Below are 24,749 nucleotides of genomic sequence, written 5' to 3'. Positions count from 1 at the left end.
CAGATGATTGGTACTTTATGAGGATATCTCCAGATATAATTCCTGAAGAGATGCTGCATCAAAATGGAATGTTTCAATTATGTGACCAGGGAAAGCAGTCTGAAATTAGGTTTTGCATTAAATTAGACCCTTGGAATAGAAGAGGTTTCACCAAAAGAGTTTGCCTCTCAGTATAACCTTGTTTCTCTTGTTTCTTTCTGCTCTTTCATTGTTCCTTATCTTCTCTTTCCCCTCTCTCTTCTTGACCACTGCCCTCTTAAACACCTGGCCATTTTTCAGGGATAACATTGAGTCTTGCCCATTGTCCGTTGCAGCAAAAGATGTGCAAACTCACCCAAACGTTTCTTTTTCCTCCAAGGCCAACAACCCACCTTATCATCCTGGGGTTCCCTCCCTCACTCAACCTCATATCCCTGAATTCTAATGCTTTTAAAGGATCTTTTGATCAAAGAAACTAGCAACAAACTTTTAGTAAAACAATGCATAGGTTCTTCTGTAATTCTTGATGCAAGGAGAATGATGTATCTGCACAGACTGAGGGCAGGTCTACACTAGAAGTGCTACATTGGCGCAGCAGCAGCTACACCACTGTAGCGCTGTAGAGTAGATGCTTGCTATCGCAACAAAAGGAGATTGTCCATCACCAGTAAATCCACCCCCTCAGGAGGCAGAAGCTAGGTCATGGAGGAATTCCTCTGTTAACCTAGTGCTGTCTATCCCGGCACTTAGGTCTGCTTAACTGTCTCTTAGCGGTGTGCATTTTTCACACCCTGGAGTGATGTACTTAGGTGTAGACCAGGCCCGAGAGAGAAATGAAGGAGTTAGTGCTGAAATAGGGACTCTGTGTAGAATATTTTCTGTGCAGTAATAGGAAAAGAACCTCCTTGACAGACGTAACGAGTACGTTGAATTGGAGGAGATGGTAATACTTGGCACATGCCGCACTTCACATTTTCAGATTGGTTTATTAATATTAATTGAGGCCTAAAACACGGTTGAAGTAGTGATTGTGTTATTTACTTAATGCCAAAAATAGGTAGGCCAGTCTTCACTCCTTTGTGCCTCAGTTTTCACATCTGTGAAGTGAAGTCACTTGTCCAAGACCACTAATGGAGTCAGTAGAAGAGCAGATGCATGAACTCAGGAATTCCTGGATTCCAGTACTATACTTTTACCGCTAGAAAACGCTGCCTCCCTTCGGCAATGGACATAGTTCGTGTTGTCTGAAGAATCATTGCTTCTTTTATTTGACTGTTCGGGATAGATTTCAAGTTAGGTTTGCAATATCGTATCTCACTATACTAGCAATTTTTCACCCCCAAAAAGGGCTCTGAAATCTAACGATGGTCTTAATGGACTCCAATTATTTAACATTGTAGTATGAATGCAGCCTAGCTCAGATAGGCTTTTCGACAGGGATCATAATGACTGTAATTGCAAAAGGATGCCTTGCTGAAGTAGGAGCTGCCAGATGTAATGCCATTCTGATCTAAAAAGGTCACAGTAAAAGGGACATTTAAATTAAGTTATAAATTACAATTGAAGAACAATATTTTGATGTGTGAGACTAGAGATGTCAGAGCGGTGAGATGTAATTCATGGATTCATTACAGAACAGAGGTGCCTGACAGCTGAGCCATGCCAAAAGGAAAATTTATTTGCAACATCACGTAGACAGAAAATGGCAGCTCAGATGAGAAGCTGGAATAGAAACTTGAAACCTTGTGGTAATGTGCTGAGTTTATGCTAATAAGTCTTGCCTGAAATCCAGAGATGTTTAATGACTGTTGTAATATAAATGAGATGCTCGGACGTGTGCGCATTCAGAATTTTTCTTTAATTTAAAGGCCTGTGCTTTTCTCTAGAAAACATAACTCCTGCATTATATAGTGCAAGTACATTCATGTCTATTCCCTTTGTTGCATACTGTGTGTCTACATAAGATTGCTGAGGTCTTAGAATTATTTAGGTAGCAGGATTAGTGGTCAAAACGGTGATTCTTTACATGACAGTTTTTGGGGGGAATGAGAGAAAGTAATTTAGTGTTTCTAGCAATACCTTGAAAAGTGCAACCAGAAGTTAATTAAACTGTATGCAGTCATCATTAGCTATTATTTATATGTTCAAGGAGCTTGCCAATAAAGTGCTTATATATATATATTAAATTACTGAAAGTAATAAGCAGAGAATGATCCATCAGCCAGACTGAGGAAAGAGGATTTAACTCTGGCAATTATATAAAAATATTTTTTTCTTTCTGCTATAATCCTGCTCCCAGTTCTATTCAAGTCATTTTTCCATTAGAGGGCTAATTTTCTCAAGAGGGTGTGAAATGGGATCAGTAGTCAGGTTTGTATCTGATTGACCTGACTCTTCTCCTTCCCCCTAGGGGTACAAGGAGGGGGTGGGTCCAGTGGCCCAGGCCCCGGCCTTGGTCCCCTACTGGTGTAATGGCTGAACCCCTTCCTAGGGGTGTGGTGGGAGGATGGAGGTGGGGGCATCTAGGACAAATTTGGGTGAGCTGCAACCTGGCACACGGGCAGCCAGGCCAGAACGTGGGCCCTCTCCTTAGCAAAATACTGGTTGCACCTCTGCGTTCCCCACTTAAGTGTTGTTGGTCTTGAGATTGTCATTGATATAGCAGCTTGGTGCAAAGTTAATTCTGATCCGGGTTGTTGGTCTGTTAACCATTCTGTACTTTTACAACTGGGATGGCTACCTGTTAGTCCAGCCTATTGCTTCTCGTCTTCTCTGGTTATTCTTCTTTCCCTAACTGAGGTGTTTGGTAAAGAGAGAGAGAGAAGGAAAGAGAAGGAAATTTGCTGTGTTCCTTCAAACAAAATTTAGAGTCATGAGGCGGTTTCGGCAGAGCACAGCGGGAGGTTGGGGATGCCATTTTATCACTACAAAACTTCTAAAGAGAAGAGACATGCTTTGGTTTGTAACATGCATGCAAACCATGTGCAGAAGGTGCTGTAGCAACAAATAACTAACCTTTGCTACTTTCAATCATGCCTATTTCCAGTGCTGGAGTGCAGGCAGGGAAGAAAATGAGTGTGCGCCCAATAGAAAAGACAAAAATGCTGTTTTCAAGTTTCTGAGTGGGTATTGCATGCTGTGGAAGGCTTAAGAAACAAAAGTGTTAAAAACAGTTAAAAGTCAGTGGTGCTGTTTGAATTTTAGGATTTAGGCACAGCATGCCTGGCTTTTTAGTCACATCACTTGTGGTTTATGGAAGATGGATTCAGATCGTTGTTTCACTTGAATGCAAGCACAGTCATGGGAGCGGTCATTGATGTAGGCAACAGAGGCAGATTTACAGCCAATGAATGCTCTCTTCTACCTTGGAATTTTTACCCGTGGAGGTGTATTTAAAAGCATGTTTTCTATAAAGCCAGTGGCACTCAACCTTTCCATACTATTGTACCTCTTTCAGGAGTCTGATTGATCTTGCATACCCCCAAATTTCACCTCATTTACAAACCATTTGCTTACAAAATCAGACATAAAAATACAGAAGTGTTGCAGCACACAGTTACTGAAAAATGGCTTACTTTCTCATTTTAACCATATAATTATAAAATAAACCAATTGGAATATAAATATTGTACTTACATTTCAGTGTCTAGTATATAGAGCAGTATAAACAAGTCATTGTCTGTATGAAATTTGAGTTTGTACTGACTTTGCTAGTGCTTTTTATGTAGCCTGTTGTAAAACTAGGCAAATATCTACCCGCTGGAAGATCTCTGCATACCCCCAGGAGTACATGTACCCCTGGTTGAGAACCGCTGGGCAATCACAGGTAATGCCTCTCCCTGACTTACAACAGTGCAAAGGTGGTATTGGTGTGCCTGTTGTGTTCATGCATCTCTTATCAGATCTTGCAGAGATGAAGTGGCTGTTGAAGGGAGATGATGGTGGAGTTTGAAGCATTGTTTTCGTCATTAATTCTGTGCATATATGTGCCATTGTCTCTGTTGCAATTGTGGTGAAGAGCATTTTTCTTTAATAACCTTATCATAGGTGTCATAGAGCAGGCTGAAAACGAACCATGAGAGAGAGAAACAGCGGCCCATGATTTATGAATGTCCTATTATCCTCATTGCTGGGGGCACTCAGAGCAGTTCAGGAGGTTTTGTAAAATAATTTTCAAGTCACCCTCCAAGTGTTAAGTCTCAGTTAGCCATTGCAGTATGAATGAGAAGGAAAAATGATACTGTTAGTAATATGCCTTTGTTTTGAAGATAATTGGTTTACTGTTCTCCTTGGGAATACCTCTCTTTTCCTTTTGGTGCCTGTTTTTTTTAAAGACATAAAGCAGGCTCCTGATCAGTCTTCATGTTCCAAAATCCAATATTTTAAAATGTGTTATCTAAATAAAGCCCAGATTGTGGATCCATTCTGCACACTGTTTAGCATTAACTCACCTTAGTAATCCTGTTGACTTTAATGTGACCGGGTGAGTAAATGTTCACCATCACTTTGTGAGGTAGTGTTCACAATCTGGTCCTGAATGGCTAGTTTTCAGAGATGCTGAGTGTGCAATGACTTCAGTGCTCGTTGTCAGTGCTCAACACTTCCAAATGGTTATAGTCTATTCTGTACAATCTCACATCCTTCTGTGGTGCCTTTTAAAAGGCAAATTTGATTTATAAAAGAGCAATGCACACATGCGCGTGCGCAAAAACTGTTTAAAATTTGTAAGGCTGGCTAAGTTGACAAGCTTGGAAATCAAAGTGAAGACTGATGTTTTTGTCCCCAAGTCCCACAGATGTGCTTTCTTTTCACAGCTGCATGAGTTATGTATTGAGTTTCAGCCTTTGATTTCAGTTTCCCAGCTGTTGCTGACTTTTGCCACAGCCTTCACAGGTTTTAAACATTCTACTTTGTCAATTGAAGACTTATCAAAGTTCTGGAGCCGTGCTGGCTCTTTTATATCAGGTTTTTCTATTCAGTTAAAATCTAGATGTGACAATGTTCCAGGTCAGTAAGAATACATGTATGGGTGGAATACTTAGCTGTAAATGTCATTTGACATGTCATTTGAACACCTTGAGTGTATTCCTTCTGTAACTTGGTATCAGTACAGTACCCCCAGAATCTTAGTGCCTAAGAGCTTTTATAAAGAATGATTGTGGGAGCTCTCCAGATCTGGCTTTCAGTGGACATTAATTCATATTAAAGTCCCACTGAAATGCTCAGATTTTGTCCTCACTGGTAGGTTGTGTTTTTATTTCATTTTTCACCTCTCACTCCAACTCCCTAATTGTTTGACACATTATTCCTTATTAAGGATCACTTTTTAAATACCTGGAGAAATTCTCTAAATGTTTGGTATCTGTGGATTGGGTGAGAGAGAGATGAATAGTTGAGGTGACTGGTGGTAAGGAGCTGTATCATGCCATTGTGGTTTTTTGTGGGGGGGAGGGGCTTGGGTTTGTTCGTTTTTTTTATATTTTACTCTGAACTCCTCTTTGCCTCAAAATCAGTGGCACAGTCTCATGTAAGAAAACTGAGGAATTGCCTTGTCAGATCACAGTTCAGTTATAACCCAGGCAGATACTAACAAAGTAGCTATCATATCACATATAAGCTGCTTGGTTATCTATATGATTGTGCTTGGTGGTCTGAATCCAGAACCTAGTGTCCACCTCAAGAAAGCCATTGTCACAGTCAACACCAGGTGGCATCTTTTTGTTGGCAGCCTTGCTGGAGTTCAGGGATTGAAATAACTGTAGAGATGTCCTCTCTCGAAGGTGACTGGACAGTGGTGGAGTGATACAGGGATGCCTGGGGAAAGGGCCATGGGATTGAGAATATGGGGTGGGAAATGTCAGCCCACAGTGAAAACTTCCACTGTGAAATGGAGAGAGGTCTTGCAAAAGGCCTTTGCTTGGGTGGTATGTTGGGTGATGAGAGTTAAGAGAGCTGTTGCCCCCTGTTGCTATAAAAATAAATCTGGAAGCTTCTGTAGTTAATTCCTGCTAGTAACTCTGTGATTAAACAACCTTTTATTTTACAGCTAGTTTTGGTGTATCCATTACTGCTAATACAACTATTTATGCAGATTTAATGTTTCTGTCTGTACGGGCTGGTCTACACTGAAAACTTATAGCTACATCTCTCAGGGGTGTGAAAAATCCATGAGACACGTAGCTATGCCGACCTAACCATTGGTATGGACAGTGCTAGGTCGACAGACGAATTCGTCCATCAACCTAAGCCTGGTATGCACTAAAAAGTTAGATCAACCCAGCTATGTTGCTCAGGGATGTGAAAATCCACGCCCCGAGTGATGTCGTTAAGCCAACCTGACCCCCGGTGTAGGCAGCAGTAAGTCCACAGAAGAATTCTTCTGTCAACCTAGCTACCACCTCTCGAGGAAGTGGGTTACCTATGTGGACGAGAGAACCCCCCTCAACGTAAGTAGTGTCTAAACTGAAGTGTAGACACTATTGTGCTGCTATAGTGTTTCAAGTGTAGACAAACTCCTGGCTACCATTTCTCAGGAAGGTGGATTAACTACAGCAGTGGATGAACCCCTCCCTTTGCTGTAGTGAGTGTCTACACTGAAGTGCTACAGCGGTGTAGCTGCTTTTATGCTGCTGTAGCATTTTACGTGTAGACACAGCTGTATCACACACATCACTTCCCTCTCTTTTGTAGGTGTGAAGGTAACTGGTTTACTGTTGTCCTTAAAAAAATGTACCAAAAGAAAAAACGAATTTTCCCAAGACATAAAGCAGTCTCCTGATTAATCTTCATGTTCTAAAATCCAACTTTACTTGCATATAGCACATTATATATTTGTATCAACTTCCAAGTACATTCCTTGTTGAGGGCTGAGTATCAGAGCTTTATCCCTTAAACTCTCTGTTGAAAGTGGGCATTTTTTCAAACGGCCCCTTGTCATAACTTTTGTTTTTACCAACCATCTGCCTTAGCCAGCCCCAGCTGTATTTATTGATGGTGGAACCCAGCCCCAGTACACAGTAGGGTCGTGCATTGTTGAGAGAGCACTGTCAGCTTAATGATGCCAAGTTCCTTATATGTATTCCTGCAGCTGTCTCCAGAAGGTGTTATTTTGCTTCTCCATACTTTACCTACTTCTCCAGCAACTTCTTGTTCTCAGCTATGCAGTAAAAACACAATCCTCTGAAGGAGTAAACTTCACTTTATCTCTCTGTCCCCAAAGCATTTGTTACCTCCAAAATATGACTGTTTCAGTTGATTAGATAATATGAATAAGATATCACTGCCTAAGATACAACCCCTTTGAAGAATGTTGGTTTTGGTGCCTTTTTATTTTCCTTGGAATTTCTCATGTTAGAAGTTTTAGAAAATGCTAAAGGGAAAATTTACAAGAGACTTCAGAAAGGAGAAAGCAAGGCTGCTTAATTTAATGTTCTGTCCTAGTAAATAAAACTAAAATTACCCTCCAGATTCTGCAAATGTCTCTTATTCATTTCTACTGTAAATACAGTAAGTGCACCAAGCCCTATTCTATCCCCACTCCATCTCCATGTCTGTTTGTTGATATAATTTTCTGTTTTTGTTATTTAGCTACATGAAAGTAATTACGATGCTGGAAAAGCCCTGCAGCGTTTGGTGAAGAAGCCTGTGCCCAAACTGATTGAGAAGTGTTGGACTGAAGATGAAGTGGTAAGCAGTGATCTATTCCCTTCTGCCATGCAGTCCTGCTTTCTTCTGCTCAGAGTTCTCATCCCACCCCCTCAAATAGGGACAGGCAAGTGTCCTGTTTTCCCCTCTTTTCCAAATGAGTAGTACCCAATGGCTAGAGCCTAGCTAGTCCAGTGAAGCTGGGGTGTCAGTCAATGAGGATGTCAGTCATCAGTTCATATTGATTAATGCAAGCTAAGTGGTCAAAACTGTTTCCGCTTAATAGGATTTATTTACGGATTGGGGCTGCCCACTTCATGTGAATTGCCAAATTAAGGTTAAGGCTGGCTGGATATTCAGTGTCCTATGTACCAAAAAGGGATTGTCTGGAAGTTAGTGTAGCTGTGCCTTTTACATCTGTCCTAAAGCTCCAGGAGATCTCCCTGTCCCCAAATTGGATTGAAGACTGTGTGTATGCATCTTGTATGCAATTCCCAGAGTAAAGTGAGGGTAGGATAGCCATGTTGCAGCGCAAAACTTGCGTGCGAGCTGACTGGAGTTCCTCAAAGCTGTGTGGCTGGGGCCAGTGACCGTAACATCCAATTAGCTGACATATTTTCTGGGTCTGCGGGGCTTTGGGGCCACCATGTTGATCATCGGACTATTCCATAAGGTTATCGGCTGGCCATACACTAGATATTATGTATGGGACGGGGTTGCAGGTGGGGCAATTGGATATTTTCCTCTTGTCATGGACTCATCTTTATCTCCCACAATTAGAGGTTGACGCTTGTGATCAGCACTAGCTGCCTATGGGTTTTGGGTGGAGTGTAAGGTGTTAATACTTACCTATAATTGGACCTGACCTGCCTGGTGGAGAGGCTGCCTGTCTTCCTGAGCCATATTGGCTCAGTTGAGATCAAGAGAGCCCCTCAAAGAGCCCCTTAGGTATAAAAGAGAGGGAGCTGCTATCAAGGTAATGGCCTGGGATCTCACTCCTTTCTTTGGTCCAGAATATTCTAAATTTGTTGGCGTCTCGGCATGCTGTGAGGCCTGTCTTTTCACAGAATTTTTCAAGAGGGGGATTCTGTCTGCTGGGTCATTAGGGAATCTGGAGTGCTTCTCTTCATATTCACATTTACCGTGCAGTTCCATCATTGCCATTACGAGGTTGCTGCTGGTTTTGTTTTTATATTTGATTGATTTTCAAGGACCCTCCAGCTTGGAACAGATGCCTTTTTGTGGTGGGTGTAAACCCAAATAAATAAGGAGCAAAATGTCAGGTTTCTAAATGGGCTAACCCCTTATACAGAATTGAGAGTTCAGTGGTTGTTATGTAATAAACAGTTGTTGTTTAAATTCAGCATTGCATTCCAAACCCTTCAAGGGAAACACTAGAGCATTTCAACCCCTTGCTGTTTGCTAAACTTTGCAGCATAATACTAGTGCAAGATATTCTTCTTGACTATAACAAAAGTGAAACTGACTCATCTTTTTTCATCATCCAAATTGAGAGAAATGCTAAGAGCAAACGTAAAAAAGGTAAAATAGATCAGATCTGTAACATTCTTTGGTCTTTAATCAGTGGTAAAGGCACATCTCAGGAAAAGTGTGGTTTTAAAATGCAATTTCTAAGATGGCTGGCCCTTCTAACAAACTGAACAGGAATGATGGGTTTCATTTGGAAGGGGAAAATGCTACATTTTCTAGCTAAGAGTTAAATTGCATAGTTCATTAAAACAGAAAGTTCAGTTAATGTTGTTGTTTTATAATTGTAAAACGTATTTATCTTCAAACAACTGAAGACTTGGTTGCAGTTTGTAAGGCACACATCTTCTAACGTATCATAGTAGAGTCACTGCGATAAATATCCTAGGATAAATAATCCATGATTATTACTAAACATTTAAATAAAGAAAAATCCAAGTCTGATACACAAAGTGAGAGAGAGTGTAGCTCAAGTGGATTTGAGCCAGAACAGTCTGGTTTTGGGGAGAACATTTATGCTTGTTAATTTGTTAAATGGAGTATAGTGTTTTTAAAAAAAATCTTGCAGTGGCTACTACATAGTCTTGTTAATCAATTTACTAATTAACCTGGCAGCAATGTCATAAAATAGACCAGATTAATTATTATGGATGAAATTTTCATAGTCTCTTAATGTTTTTGAATTATTCAGACAATGGCTAGAGAGACATTTTTTAAGCTCCAGTTGCTCTGAAAGTCTTGCAGAGTTATTTCAATGAATTATGTGCACGCTTGCTCCTTCCCCATATAACCCTTTTTGCCAGAGGTAGATTAGGTCTAGGCTAGATAAATCTGAGATTAAAGCAGGCTTATTCTGAAATCAAACAAAAGACCTTTGTGGTAAAGGGAATGCCTGAAGCCGTGGGATGAAAGAAGATCATGGACAATCCAAGAAGGGAAGGAAGTAGAGAACAAGGAGTAAAAAAATTGGAACAGATTCCTATTAATGTGTGGGATGAGCTTGTCATAACATGACACTTTTTTTAAACCAAGAAGTGTCTGTGCAAATACCTTTGAAGTTCTGTTCCCTGTTTTGTGCATTTGTACTGTCCTGCTCTCCCCACACACGTACTTTCCATAGAATGGTTAGTTGTGTGGTGCTAACCCCTGCTTTCCTATTTAGAAGATCTCTTTCCCCTCCCTCTTCCACTCTCCCTGTTCTCCCCATGAGCTTTACTATGTTGAAAGTGCCATTTTTGCTGCAGTTTAGGGTTTTGATCAGCAGTCAGTGTTAAATGATGGAGAGTGGAGCCTTACAAATAAGAAAAAAGCAAGGTTTATTGAAAAGGGAAACATTACTCCAAAAGAAGCGAACAGTATGGATACAGAATAATGAACATTAAATCTATAAATCACTGTCAGTCTCTGCTCATTTCATCATATTTGCTTCTTGTTCTATTCCATCCAAGTTTCCAGAAACATTTGGTTGCTATCCAGCCTTGGCAGAGACAGAGATCAAACTGTTCTCTTATTTATAGGGAGTTAAACTCCACCTTCAGAACTTCAGTGTGTGTTTGTCTCTGATGGCCTGCTTGCAGAAAGCTCCAGATTAAAGCGTCTGCGCCAGATACTTGGGCACTTTGTATGGGAAGAAAGGAAATCCTGTGTTAACCTTGGATTCACTAGAGCAGTGAAGGGTTCGTCGCCCCACAATGTGTGTCAGACTGGTCAGGGATTTTTTCAATGCAACTTTTTTTGTTGGAAAATGTCAGTTGATCAAAATCAAAACTTCATGGAAATGTATAGGTTTCAATAAAGATGTTGTCAGGAAGGTTTTTCAGATGCAGGAAGACCCGCCCTCAAATAGCCAATGGGCCGGTGATGAAGGCACTGAGCTACGATGTGGGAGACCCAGGGACAAGTCCTTTCTCTGCCAGATTCGGGGCAGGTATTTGATCCCGCACCTCCCGCATCCCAGGTCATTGCCCAAACCACTGGGCTATTGGCTATTCTGTGGTCTCTTGTTTTTCCTGAAATATTTTGAAAGGTCTCACTTTTGTTCCAGTGCAGAACGAAAACAAATTTCAGGACCTCAAAACCCTTTGCAAAATGGACTTTTTATTTTCCGGCAACCCCTAGTCAGACCCTTCATGAGTACATGGCAGTGAACTTCTCTCTGTTCCTACCTGGGCAGCAAAGGAAACCAGAACAGAAATGTAATCAAAATGTCCAACGGGCTAGAATTTATTCAGTACAGACGTAAACCCTGCAGTTTTTATTCCTCCCTGAAGCAAAACTCCCACTGAAATTGGAGGGAGTTGTGCTTGAATAAGGGTTGTGGAATTGGATCAATTCCATATCTTCATGTTGGTTGGTTTAAGCGGTTGATCTTGTTATCAGCATAACTATCACAGGGGTGAGTAGCACAGCTTCCCATAGCACACGGTAGCACTTACTATGTCAGTGACACTGTCTGAGCAACACATCTTTGTGCTGTAGCTAACTTTTAGCTCTTCTTTGGTCAGTTTCTTGTCCAGAGTTTCAGCCTGCCTCATTAAATGACAGCTTTTTGTAGTCAGTGACTGAATTACCAGTAAGAGCTGCCTACAGCGATTAGAATTGATTAAAATAAAGGGTGGCAGTTGTGTTATTTTCACTGCAGATGATGTGGTTACAGAGGTTTAGATCAAATTAAATGGAGGATAAAATTGACCAGTGATTGAATTAAGTGGAAGGCTCTGTAAATATGAAGATGGTTTTCTTGTTTCCCCTTTTGTTTCTAAAACTATGGCTATTTTTAATTCTCTCTTTTTCCAATATGTAAATTAATGGGCATGCTGTCAAAACCACAGTCTTCCATTCTGCCTTGTAAGATGGACTGAATAAACTATTTTACTGTTACATCTATCAGAAGCCTTAACAGCAGCTGTTTCCTGTTAATAAGGGTAGATACTACACCTGGCAACATTAATCTGCCACAGTGATTTAGGTGGGGAGGGGTCAGTCTCTTGTAGTCTACTGAATCTGCTTCTACTGACAGTCTGACAAATAATTGGCATGTGAAGCTGTGCTTAAGCTCTTTCTAAATAAGCATCCAATAAACTAACATCACTTCAGCATAATACAGTAAAACAGTGGAACATCAACTCGGGATGTTGTACAAAAATCAATGCCATCCCCATTTAACATCATTTTCGGGGAGACATCCGGGAGCAAGGTTGCTGTTCTGAATGTCCTGCCTTTTGCCATAGCTGCTGATAATGCTCTCCCTAACACTGAATGCCATGTGAGACCTGTGCCACATGATGCTTGTCCCTATGGGAAGGGCAGAGCAGTTGGGGACAGGGAGCTGTGACTTTATCCATTAGAGGTGTTTTAAACATGTACACCACATGCACAGCAACCAGGTGTTCCTTTCCACTAAGACCCTCTTATACTGAAACACCAAAAAGCCCGCTTCTGCCCATTGTACCAATATGGGTAGGGTGTCTACCATGGTCCAACTTGCACACCAAGGGCTAGCAGGAAGGTGTACTTTTAAATGGGGTGGAAAGCTATTTATCAACACTTTCTTTCAGTTCATGGGAGGACTTTTGCACAGGGGCAGCATAGGTGTTTGTAGGTCTATGGGAGTCTGAGTTTACAGAGAGTGAAGTCTCACTTGCACCACCTTATCCATCATTTCTGAATTTAGCCCTTGGCATCCATGACAGGAGTTGTAGGTAGGGATGCTGTAAATGACTAAAAACCCTAGTGAATATCCTCCAGTCTGGATACCACAGAAATGATGATAGAATGAGACTTTAGTATCCCTTGAAATACGCTCTATTGATCCACTCTGTGTAGCTATTAGGAAGAAGATGCATGTTACAAAAGGAAAGCACAAGAGAAAAAACACTGCATGTGTGGTAGCAGTTTTTCAAACAAAGCTTTTTAAATTGTGCAGGTAACAAGATGTAAAGGCAGCTTCGTTTTGCTGTTACATCCCCTTTTATAGTCCTTTACACGGCAGACTTTCAACCTGCTAAATGTAATGGGGGGAAAAGATAGATATTTGAGCATACCATATATGAGCTCAGATCAGCAGGTGCCAGATCTTATCATTAAGAAACAATATTCCATACAGAGTTTGGAGAAAACATTCTTAAGCAAAACTTGCTGGCAAGCTGAGGTCTTTTGATGACCCGGTACATACATTGTCTGGTATTTTTAAAGGGGCCAAGAGAAGTACAATGCCAAACTATTGAAAATTAATGGGATTGAGGCAGCTAAACTCCCTTGAGCCCCTTTTGGAAAATCCCAATCTTTTAAAGTCTAGGTGCACACCCTGAAAACAGGGAACCAAAATACAGTGGCTGCAAGTGGAATCCCCCCTAATAAGTGCTCAGGAATAAGCAATGCTAATTTTGCTGGGTTCAAACTAGAGTGAGGCCAGAACCTTGAACACAAATCCTGGTGAAATTAAAACAAACAAACGAAAAAGGATGGGGGAAAATTGCCGTTTCAACTCCCTACAAGCAAACCCCATGGTTACTGGGTCCAGATCAGACTGAAAACCAAGCGTGTTTTACAGTTGGATACTGTGGAAATTTTTCACAAGAACTGATCTCATAAGATTTTCACCATTTTGAACCAATATCTATTAAGAGCAGCTCTTGTGATTTTCACTGTCATTCAGTCTGAATCCAAACTTATGCCTGGCCCAGATCCCAACACCATTTTTTCACATTTCTAGTTCAAATTAAAAATGTATCAAGGAGTGACTGCATACAAAGGATATAGCATTTACTTTTGGCTTCATTTATTTAACCAGAGCTATGACATTTGTGTTAATTATTGGGGTGGGGTGCAGGGGTCAGTACATGGTGGCTCTTTTTTATGTAAAGATCTTTAGCTGATTTACACTTTATTTTGAGTGTGCTGTTTTCCTTTGTCATGACAAGAGCCACCAAAATCCATAGGGCTTAAAAAAGAGAAATTCAAATCAAACTAAAAGAACCCCTAATTTATTAGGTTTTTAATTAAACATGATGAACACATTTTAAATAACACAAAGACTCCAGGCTGAGCTGCATCTAATCGAAACATTAAGTCACCCGTCCACACTCAGTTATTAATTCTATTTATTTATGCATGCTAGCCAAAGGCAGAGTTCGCTGCTGCTGTGTTGCAGTTTATTGCACAGGGGTGCTCTTGCTGCATGGCACTGTACTGTTAATTAGCATTCAGATGTTGATTATGAAGAACACTGGTGATGCTAATTGAATTCTCTTTAAAATTCAGGGCTTGAGTTTTCTTTGAAAAGTTAAGAGAAGCTGGGTTGAACTGCAGCTTTTCAGTATTTGTTGTGCATTTCACCCTTTGCTGCCTTAAAATGCTGAATTCTCAGGAAGGAAAATGCCAGGCGTTGCTTAAGGTGAAGGTTTTGTTGTTCGAGTGCTTGCTCATGTCAGTTCCACATCTCAATTGTCCTGGGTCACAGACGATTCCTCGGTTTGTGGTGGACCCACAACATTATCAATTCAGAGCACTACCTTTCGGCCTTTCATCCACACTGAGGGTCTCCACAAAATGCATGACAGTGATGACCTGAGACGTCAAGGGGGTGCAGATCTACCCCTTCCTGAATGACTGGCTCATCAGAGGCAGGTCATAAGCTCTGGTTCAGTGCAGCCATCGATCTGGTACAGGCCACCTGACAGCATCAGGGCCTGCTCATGAACAAGCAGAAGTCAACTCTGTCCCCAGTCCAGTGGATAGAGTTTATAGGTGCGGTCCTCGACTCCAACCAAGCCAGGGCATTCCTCCCGGTCCCCAGGGTCCGAGCCATGTCAGACCTCATTTCACACGTTTGAACCCACCTTCTCACAGCTGCCAGGACCTGCCTCAAACTGCTGGGCCACATGGCAGCCTGCACTTACGTTGTCCGATATGCGCATCTGTGTCTCAGATCACTGCAGTCATGGCTATTGTCAGTCTGCGTTCCCAGCAGAAACAGTTTGGACCGTTTGGTCACAGTCCCACTGCTCGTCCTGCCATCCCTCACTTGGTGGACAGACCCTAAGTCAGTACTGAGAGGAGTACCTTTCGAAGGACCGTCTCACCGTGATGCTGCTCTCCGATGCCTGGGATTTAGGGTAGGGAGCTCATCTCAACGATATCAGCACATAAGGGCTCTGGTCACGGGAGGGTCGCTTCCTCTGTATAAATGTCAGAGAACTCAAGGCGATACGTTTGGCTTGTGAGGTGTTCCTTCCCTACCTGACAGGCAGAACAGTCCAAGTCCTAATGGACCACACCACTGCGACGTTTTATATCAAAAAGCAAGGCGGAGCCTGTCCATCAGCCTTGTGTCAAGAAGCCCTCCACTTGTGGGACGTCTGTGTGCAGAACAACATTCATATCATGGCCTCACATCTCCCGGGGGCCAGGAGTGCCCTAGCGGATCTCCTCAGCAAGTCCTTTTCATCTTGTCACAAGTGCTCCCTCCATCCGGAGGTTGCCAGCATGATTTTCTAAAAGTGGACCTGTTCACATCCAGACAGAATAGGAAGTGCCACCAGTTCTGCTCCATTCATGGGCTTGCCAGAGGCTCTCTGTCATACACCTTCCTGTTCTCGTGGGTGGGAACATTGCTGTACGCCTTTCCCTCCCTCCCCCGTACCATTGGTTCACAGGGTCCTGCTGAAGATCAAATGAGACAGGGTGAACGCAACTCTGACCATGACAGCATTGGTTCAGCACCCTGCTGGAGCTTTCAATGGCAACCCCTCTGGAACTGCCACTTTGGCCGGACTTTCTGTCCTAGGACCATGGACCTAGCATCCCTGCATCTGATAGCACGGCTGCTCCATGGCTGAACACAGAGGAACAGGCTTGCTCAGCACAAGTTGAATAGGTTCCGATGGGCAGTGGAAAACTTTCTACCAGAGCAAAATACCTGGCCAAATGAAAGAGGTTTTCCTGTTGGGCCTCGGACCAGAACCTTTCTCCTTACCAAAGCTCAATACGGTCCATATTGGACTACCTGTTACATCTCAAGGATCAGGGCCTAGACCTTTCATCACTTAAGGTTCACCTGGTAACTATTTCGGCCTTCCATCCTCTGGTCCATAGTAGATCAGTTTTCTCCCATGGCATGACAATCAGGTTCTTAAAAGGCCTGGAGAGACTTTACTCACAAGTCAGAGATCCTATTCCTCTCTGGGACCTGAATCTAGTCCTTTCAAGGTTCATGGCGTCCTTCCCCCCCGTTTGAGTCATTAGCTTCCTTCTCTCTGTTGCTCTTCTCTTGGATGGTCGTCTTCCTGGTGACGATCACCTCAGCACATAGGATTTCTGAGATCAGAGTACTCACCTGGGAACTGCCTTAGAGTGTTTTATAAAGACAAGGTCCAGCTCTGACCCCACCCAGTCTTCTTCCCAAAGGTAGTGTCACAATTCCACAATAACCAGGACATATTCCTGCCTGGGTTCTTCCTGAAACTACACGGATCCAGTGAGGAGCATAGGTTGCACACCCTGGATGTTAGACAGGCCTTGGCTTTCTACTTCGAAAGGACTAAACCCTTCCGTAGGACAACGCAGCTCTTTGTCGCAGTGGCAGAAAGAGTGAAAGGACTGCCGGTCTCCTTCCAGAGCATCTCCGAGTGGGTAACCACTTGCATTAAGTTCTGTTATGAACAAGCTAAGATGCCTCCAGCAGTGATTGTAACAGCTCACACTGACAGGGCACAAGCCTCAGCAGCATCCTTCCTGATGCGGGTGCTGATCCAAGACATCTGCAGAACTGCTACCTGGACTTCAGTTCACACTCTTGCGTCCCATTATGCGATCACCCAGCAGGCCCAGGACAACACCAACTTTGGTAGAGCAACATTGCAAATGGCATATTCATGAACTCCCAGCCCAGCGCCAAGGATACTGCTTGTGACTCACCGAACATGGAATCGACATGAGCAAGCACTTGGAGAAGAAAAAATGGTTACTAACCTTCTGTAACGCTTGTTCTTCGAGATGTGTTGCTCTCATGTCCATTCCATGACCCGCCCTCCATCCCTGCCATCGGAGTTGACAGCAAGAAGGAACTCGGGGGCGCAGGGCTCGTATATCGGCGCATGAACATGGAGTTCCAGAGGGTGCCAGAGCTGGCCCTATGGATACCACTAAGGCAAAAATCTCTGGTAGCCGTGCATGTGGGCAAGCACACTCCTAACATGGAATGAGCAACACATCTCAAACAACAGCAGTTACACAAAATTAGTAATGGTTTTTTACTCACTGTGCATCACACATGTTTCTGCTGATGACACTCTGACACACTTGATAACTAACTTTTATCATGAAATATACCGTCCTTTAAATATTTTACATTGCTTTTGATGTAGTGTAGTTGAAGTAAACAACCTAGATTCAAATAACCTCTTAAATATATACCCAAGGATAGTCAATCCTTGCTGGTGATAATCCTTAATTGGCCATGTATATGGTTTTACAAGTTCATAAATTTTAAAATATCCACACCTGGCTTCCGTTTAAAGCTCATTTGTCACCAATACAAATGAAAATCCTTCTTTCAAAAATGACAAGATATGGCAAACTAATTTCGTAACAGATTTGTGAATATTTGCAATTCAGTGAACCAGGGTAGTTGATCGAGTAATTACTTACACAAAACACACACACACTTCTTTGCCTAGAATCATTTCCAAATGCCACCAGATCTGCCCTTTTTGGAATATCTGCTCAAGAAAACATTGTTTTCATTGTTCAGTCCTTTGAAGCCAGGCGTCTCAGATGTGCTGGAAGATAGAGCTGCTTACTGGGGCAAAAATACCATGAATTTTATTTACTGTTTATGTGGCAGCCATAGAAAATGTAATTCACAGCAAAATTGAAGTACAGTCCCTGCAATAGCAGGGAGGAGGAGAGGGAAAAAATCAAACGATCTTTGAAAATGAGGCTGGCATTGCAAGACTGCATTTGAATGATCAAGTGGACTTGAAATGTTAAGATAAGTAAGTCAGTGTTTGTTTTTAATTTTGTATCCACAGACAAGTAAACATTATTACTTCATAGTAGAGTAAGGGTACCTACTAGCTGCACAGTTCCTCGACTTCATCTTTGAGCTACATTATCTAAATACTGCCACTTTCCAAATGTATTTTAATCAGCGACAATTGGAAATAAATAGAAATAGGAGCCATCATTGGTCAGTAATATCAAACTACAAATTGTTGCCAGACCAAAGCCACTTTAAAAAGATCTCCCTACTTTAAGAATAAGGGTGGGGATAAATTTACTTCATTGTAGAATTCTAAGGACAGATGCAGTAAAAGTCACCTAGAAAACAATTCATCACGATAAGAAAATAGCTAATGGAAGACCAAATCTCTCTCACAACAGGTAGCTAATATTTGAATGAAGTATTTTAACCTATTTATGTTCAATGGGGTTTCATTTTTTAGGAGGTGTAAAGTATGCAAAAGTTGTGAAAATAGTAAGTTGTAAAACACAGGACAAAGAATGCAGGTGAGCGTGCCCCAGTCTAAAGACAGGTTTTATACAAAAGACATAAATCTTTTTGGTTATGAATAACTTGCATCAGCCTTTGCACCAAGCCCTTCTTTAAAGAGATCAATATTGCGTATACAGCACAGAGTTTACTGTCAAGTTCTTTTGGAAATGAGACCGTGAATTAAAAATCAATTATACGTATGGAAAAGTTTGTGTAGGGTAATCAATTGTGTCCTTTAGTTTGCAGAAAGATTCCAGTGTTTAACCAGCTGTAAGAGGAATGAATTTTAAGACTCCAGCAAATGAGATGGTGCAAATGTGTGGGGGGGAAGAATTGGGGGGAAAAAAATTCAGCATTTCATCTTCAGCAGAGGCTGCCTTCAGGGATAAATCTATAAATCCTGTCAGTGACCTTGGCTTCAAAATGGGTGACTTTTCTGCTTTTTCTAATCCTGATCTTTCTATAGCTGCCAGATGTTAGTCTTTTCTTAACAGCATCATTATTTTTTTGTTTTGTTTAACCACCATATGTTTCTTGATTCATCATCTCTCTACCTCGTGCAGAATACTTTTATCTATTAAGCACTTACCAAATTGCTGATCCTGAAAAATATAATACAGCATATTTATATTGGCCAGGTGCCACTGCTAAGAAGGTTATTTGTGTGCATGGACAGGAAGCTAACCTTTAAACTCCGAATCTAACTCTGCTATAAACTAAATTATTTCTAGGTGTTCTATATAGTCTTTAAATTGGGAGGTTTTTAATGTAGAGAAACAGAGACACATTGACATTTTTCATTGTGCCAAAGGGGAAAATCTGCTGCTTGAAAGATTAATAAATAGTATAGCAGTTGATTTGTGAAACCGTGTTTTCCATCTCATTTTCAAGAGTGTCCAGAAAAATGAAGATCGCTTACCCTTTCTGGCATTCTCGATCATCTTTGTGTTCATTTAAAAATGAGAACAAGACACAAGAGGGCTTGAGAGATTGCATTTCTTCTCCCATAGGCAAAGTGGTTATTTTATAAATGAAGAGGGCCAAAAAACAATCCTTTGTAGTTTCTTAGCAACAGAGCTGGAGTCAGTTTAGCGTGCATGTATATAATACATATTCTATGTATAGAAACATTAGCAGTGAAGCTCCATGGTATTGCAACTGAAATAAAGACTAGACATCCAAGACTCAGGTAGAAATTCCATTATGCTGGAAAAGAATAGAAACAATGAGAAATAACATGCTGGATGGGCTCAGCTATTTTCTCTCCATTGCCCTCTCCCCATTAAATAGCATTACTGTCTTCACTGCAGTGATCTTTTTTCAGTCTGCGTCTGAAATCTGTTCTAAATCTGATACCCTTTTTTATCCTGGTCTTTTCCAAAAGGAACTATCTTAGCAGATTGAATCATAGAATTAGCACTAGCTGTATCTGATTGACTTTCCAGTATTTAACTAATATATAACCATATATATATAAGAAATGGAGAGTGCAGGGAGCATTGTAATTCTGGTAAATTCTTTGGAATTAATAGCAGCTGCAAGACAGTAATACTACTGTTCAGTACCCTAAGGGCTTATCTTCACTTACCTCGGAGATTTGGCAGCAGTCGACCGGAGTTACGCAAGCTACGCAAAAAACTTGTGTAACTCCCATCGACTTCTCTGCTTCTGTTCTACGCGCCGTCTTCACTGCACTGGTTCCTGTCAACGCAGCGCTACGCCACTTGAGAAGATGGTCTTAATACGTTGATTTCTGGATCGACTGAGCGGGTCTTCTCTGACTGCTCAGTTGATCCAGAGGAGTCGATCTGATGGCTGTGAATTTGCCGCCATCAGTGAAGACATAGCCTAAGAATGGTGTAACAATCCAACTTTAGTGGCCATGGTGAGAGTTTCTGTATTAAGTACAAGTATATTTTTCTATTTTAATTTACATTAAAATGAGTTTATGTATCAAACATTTTACTTTATAATCTCCATTGATTTGTTTGTACATTTTCTGAATTTCCAAATGCTGGAAGTTAGAGGAACATTAACATTTAAAAAATCATTCATGTTTGTTACTAATAATATGTTAGATTTTAAAAGGCTCTTAGTTTTAATAATCTACTTCAGTTTTCTCTGTTTTCATTAGCCAAATTGAAAGAAATATAATAAGTAAACCTATTAACTGGCCTCTGTTTTATTTCTAGTCAATTTCACTTTCCAGTTCTCATGCTTTAGAACAGTACTGTGATGTTTGGGGTTACAAACCCTGGGCAAAGTTGTTTACTTGTTTGAAAAACCATTTGCCATGTAATTTAATATGAAAACTTAATGGAAATATTTGTCAGCCTTGTGTTTTGTAGAAGTTCTGTTGTTGTTTTTGTTATATAAATAGAAAAATTTAAATGTTGGGCCAAATATTTTCTTTAGGTTTAAAACCTGCTGCTGTTAGGGAGGAAGAATTGTGTTCTGCATGGCACACAGGACTGAGTCAGGAGTGCTGGCTTGTTTTTGAAAGTCTCTCACTAATTTATTGGGGTGTCACTTCACTGTTTTGGCAGGGTTTCCCTCTCTGTGAAACAAGAACAGTATTTACCTACCTCTCAGGGATATTACAAGACTTAAGTAATTAGATGTTTGTGTGGCCCAGACCTGGTGGTGGCCTTTTAGTGCTGTTGTAATACAAACAATAAATCACATTAAAGTGCTTTACAGAAGAAACAGGCTATCGAAGTGCATAGTGTTTCAGGCCAGTATAGTATATTCCGATAATTGGTAATAGGCTACATGAAGCCTTTCTTTTTTAGATAATTGATTCAAATCTAGACAAGGTCAGTATTGACTAAAAGTGGCTAACCGTTAGCCTATGTGGAGTTGTCACTGTCCACTTCCTATGACACAAGCGTGCACAATTCAGAAACCACCATCCATTGATTCTGCTAGTGGTGTTAACAGATAAACAAAAAGACGACGACAAACCAGGTCATATTGGTGCCTCCAACTTGGCCAGACTGTACTGGAACATCGATAGACCTCTCTCTGCTGCTCCTGCTGGTTCCCTTAACATCTGGGTCAGATATAGTTTTGCCCTGCATTCTGGGCATAGAGGTTTTTTTTTGTTTTATATTCCCCTCTTCTCCTCCTCCTCCTCCTCCTCCCCCCCCCCCCCACTTCTCAGTTTGGAAGATGCTGGCTACCTCTCACATAACATGCTGTGTAAAAGTGCAGGAGACTCTGCTGCAGCCTGAGTAATCATCTGTGCTAAAATGTCACTGAGGAATGGAGGACATTCTCTCTCGGAAGCCTGGGTAGCAATCTTTCTCTGTATTCCATGCTCTTATTGTCTCTCTCTTCGGTGTACTTATTGTACTTAGTCTCTCTGCCTCGCTTTTTTTCTGTCATGGTGCATCTGTCTCCCATCTCAGTGTATCATCAGCTGGTGGGCAGTTCCGTCTTCAGTTGCCCCGCTGTCAAGATTTCTGAAAGGGCAGTTCAGTACCTTCCCAGCAGTCAGAGAAATGGTGTGTGTTAGCTCATACCAAGTTACCTCATGTCCGACATTTTATTTTTATTTGTATGACTGTAGCACATAGAGGCCATAGTCATGGACCAGGGCCCCATTCTGATGGTGCTAGACACTGTACAATACAAGAAAAAGATGGCTCCTGCCTTAACGAGCTCACAATCTAAGTATCAGACAAGAGACAACAGATGGATATAGGCAGATGGAGGGATATAAGGAATCAGTGAAGCAGTATTGGTTGGTGTGATAGGTGGTCTCAGAACACCAATGGCCTAACCATTTGCAAGTTTTTTGTAAGCATTGCAGCAAAGGAGAGTTTTTGATGGAGGATAATGAAGTAGCTCTTCCCAAGCGCCAGGAGCAGAATGGGAGAAAGCTCGAAGGCGCTTGTTTGAAAATCTAACAAGTGGGCGATGGAGGCTGGCAGCTGATTGGAAGCAGGAATCCACCTCTTGTTAGTGAATGAGAGATGATAGGTCATTAAGAGCCTTGAAAGCGAAGACAAGTAGCTTATATTTGATCTGGTAGAGAAGGGGGAGCCAGTGGAGGGATGCAAACAGAGGTGTGACATGGTCAAAGCAGTGGGCTGGCTAGGAGATGGATTTTTGAAGCAGCACTCTGAATGGATATGAGCAGGGCAAGATTGTATTGTGAGGGCCAGAGAAAAAGATGTTGCAGTAATCCAGACATGAGATGAGTCTGGGTGAGAGTTTTCACTGTGTGGATGGAAGGGAAAGACCATATTTTTGAATTGTTGTATACTAAGAATGGGCAAGTTAAAGCCATAGTCTGGAGGTGAGGACGTAACGGGAGATCTGAGTCATAGACGACACTCAGGTCAGTATCTATAGATGTGCCATAGATGGACCATACTAGCCTAGGAGTGGGAGCATTGTGATGACCTGCTGTTAGTCAGTCAGGAGATCCTTGTTAGAGATCACAGCTGGGAATTAGGTCTGCAGATTGCCATTCAATTTCAGTGGGATTTGGGTGCTTCTCTCATTCCTTTGAAAATTCCAGCCTTTAAGATTGCAGGCTTTGAGTGTTTGGATAGTGTGAGGAAGAGAATGCAGTTTGGACTGCTTAGGCTGATCCATGGAAGGCAATTTTTTCCCCATCATTCCAATCTATAAACAAAATCCAGGGGCACAGTAACTATGAGGAACATGGAGGCTGACAGCTCAGATTAAATAAGGAAAATCTGGGGGCTAAACTCCAGCTGCAGAAGGTTTATGTCAGGCAGGTTCAGGATGGTTGAAACCAAAACTTCAGATCAGCTGCCAACAGCTGTCACACGTGGGTACAAAATTAGGAAAATCTGCAGTTAAACAGAATTTAGAAAGAAAGGAGGAAGAGAGAGACATGGGCAGATACTGCATTTTGTGCCATATGCTAGTTTATCTTCTTTTGCCTTCTGACATTTCCTAATGGCTTTTAATTCAAAAAATTATGACAAGTCAGAGGAGATTCTGCAGGCTTCATGCTCTATAATCTTCCACCTAGTGGCAAGAAATCATGTTTGTAGCAGTGCTTTCCATACTGAGCTGCAGAAAATTTGCCATATGGTTAACACTAGCTTGGAAATTCCCATTGAAATAAGATGCTGGTTTAATAAAGAAGGGTAGACATCTTCAGAGATTGGGTTAAATAAATAAGAAGCATTTCCATATACGTCAGGGATTTTCCATCAAAGAGAACCTCTAAGGGACAGAACAGTAATGTGATGGGAGTGCCTTCCGAGGGAAAGAGAGACCATGCCACATGTGACCATGACATCTAGAGAATGGATGTGAGACTGAGAAAGACCCGGCACCCAAAACTCTCAGTGCCTTCCTTGTCAAATCATTGTTTTACGGAGTCAGGTAGTTAAACTAACACTCTTCTCATTGAATCATCAGCAGGAGGAACAATACTTTTTGCCTCTGGTAAGGCAGTGAGAGAGCCATTGTGTTTAGAAAAGAAAAATGCCTGTCTTGTGGCTTTAAAGGTACATTATATTTCACGGGCTGCCCATACCCAGCAGAGTCAGTGGGGACATTACGGTTTGTTTCTGTATCTTTTTCCTTAGCAACACCTGTTTCCAGTGAGGGGCAACTAAGCTTCTTTGTTTCATTCACTAAAAGAGGAAACCACCTCTCCTAGACTGTCACTGGCTTCATTCTGTGTCTTCCTATGATAAACCTCATTATCTGCTGATGATTAACGCAGCTGGAGTTCACACTAGTAAACTGGGTTCTGCCACATAACCCTCTGCTAATCGAAACTCTTTGACTAAGACAGCGTACCACTTCACATTGCATCCTCCAACAGTGTTGTCCTTTAAGGTTAATTAATTAACCTGTTCTTATGAAGGCTTTGTAGCCTAGATTTTTAAAGGTATTCGGCGTTGCTGTGTTCAGTGTTGCAATGTCTAACTGACTTAGGAGCCTAAATCTCATTTTCAAACAATTTGAGGCTCCTGAGTGCTAAGCACAGCATTGCCTAAATACCTTTAAAAATCTGGGCCCGTAGCTCTCTTGGTTAATCGTATGCATGACCATGGATATATGCAGTATGGTAATTCTGCCTGGGAGTTACTGCAGTACATAGCACACTCCTGTTTTGTTTTGATGTTTCTGGAATGGTGGTTTTTTG

General features: G+C 41.6%; 1 protein-coding gene across 6 annotated transcripts in view; it reads left to right on the top strand.

Moving 5' to 3' along the window:
* RERE (arginine-glutamic acid dipeptide repeats) overlaps positions 1–24,749 on the top strand; it is a 361,123-nt gene that overhangs the window by 242,610 nt on the left and 93,764 nt on the right. For all 6 annotated transcript variants that reach the window (XM_067567315.1, XM_067567314.1, XM_067567311.1 and 3 more), the window contains one exon: positions 7,567–7,665. In XM_067567315.1, coding sequence (XP_067423416.1) covers positions 7,567–7,665 — 99 coding nt within the window. The remainder of the gene's footprint in view (positions 1–7,566; positions 7,666–24,749) is intronic.

The sequence above is a fragment of the Emydura macquarii genome, unplaced genomic scaffold, assembly GCF_026122565.2.
Source record: "Emydura macquarii macquarii isolate MOO-44397 ecotype Brisbane River unplaced genomic scaffold, CSIRO-AGI_Emac_v2 contig_2768, whole genome shotgun sequence".
Lineage (NCBI taxonomy): Eukaryota > Metazoa > Chordata > Testudines > Chelidae > Emydura > Emydura macquarii.
Note: the sequence above shows the minus strand (reverse complement) of the source record. Positions and strands in the feature narration are given on the sequence as shown.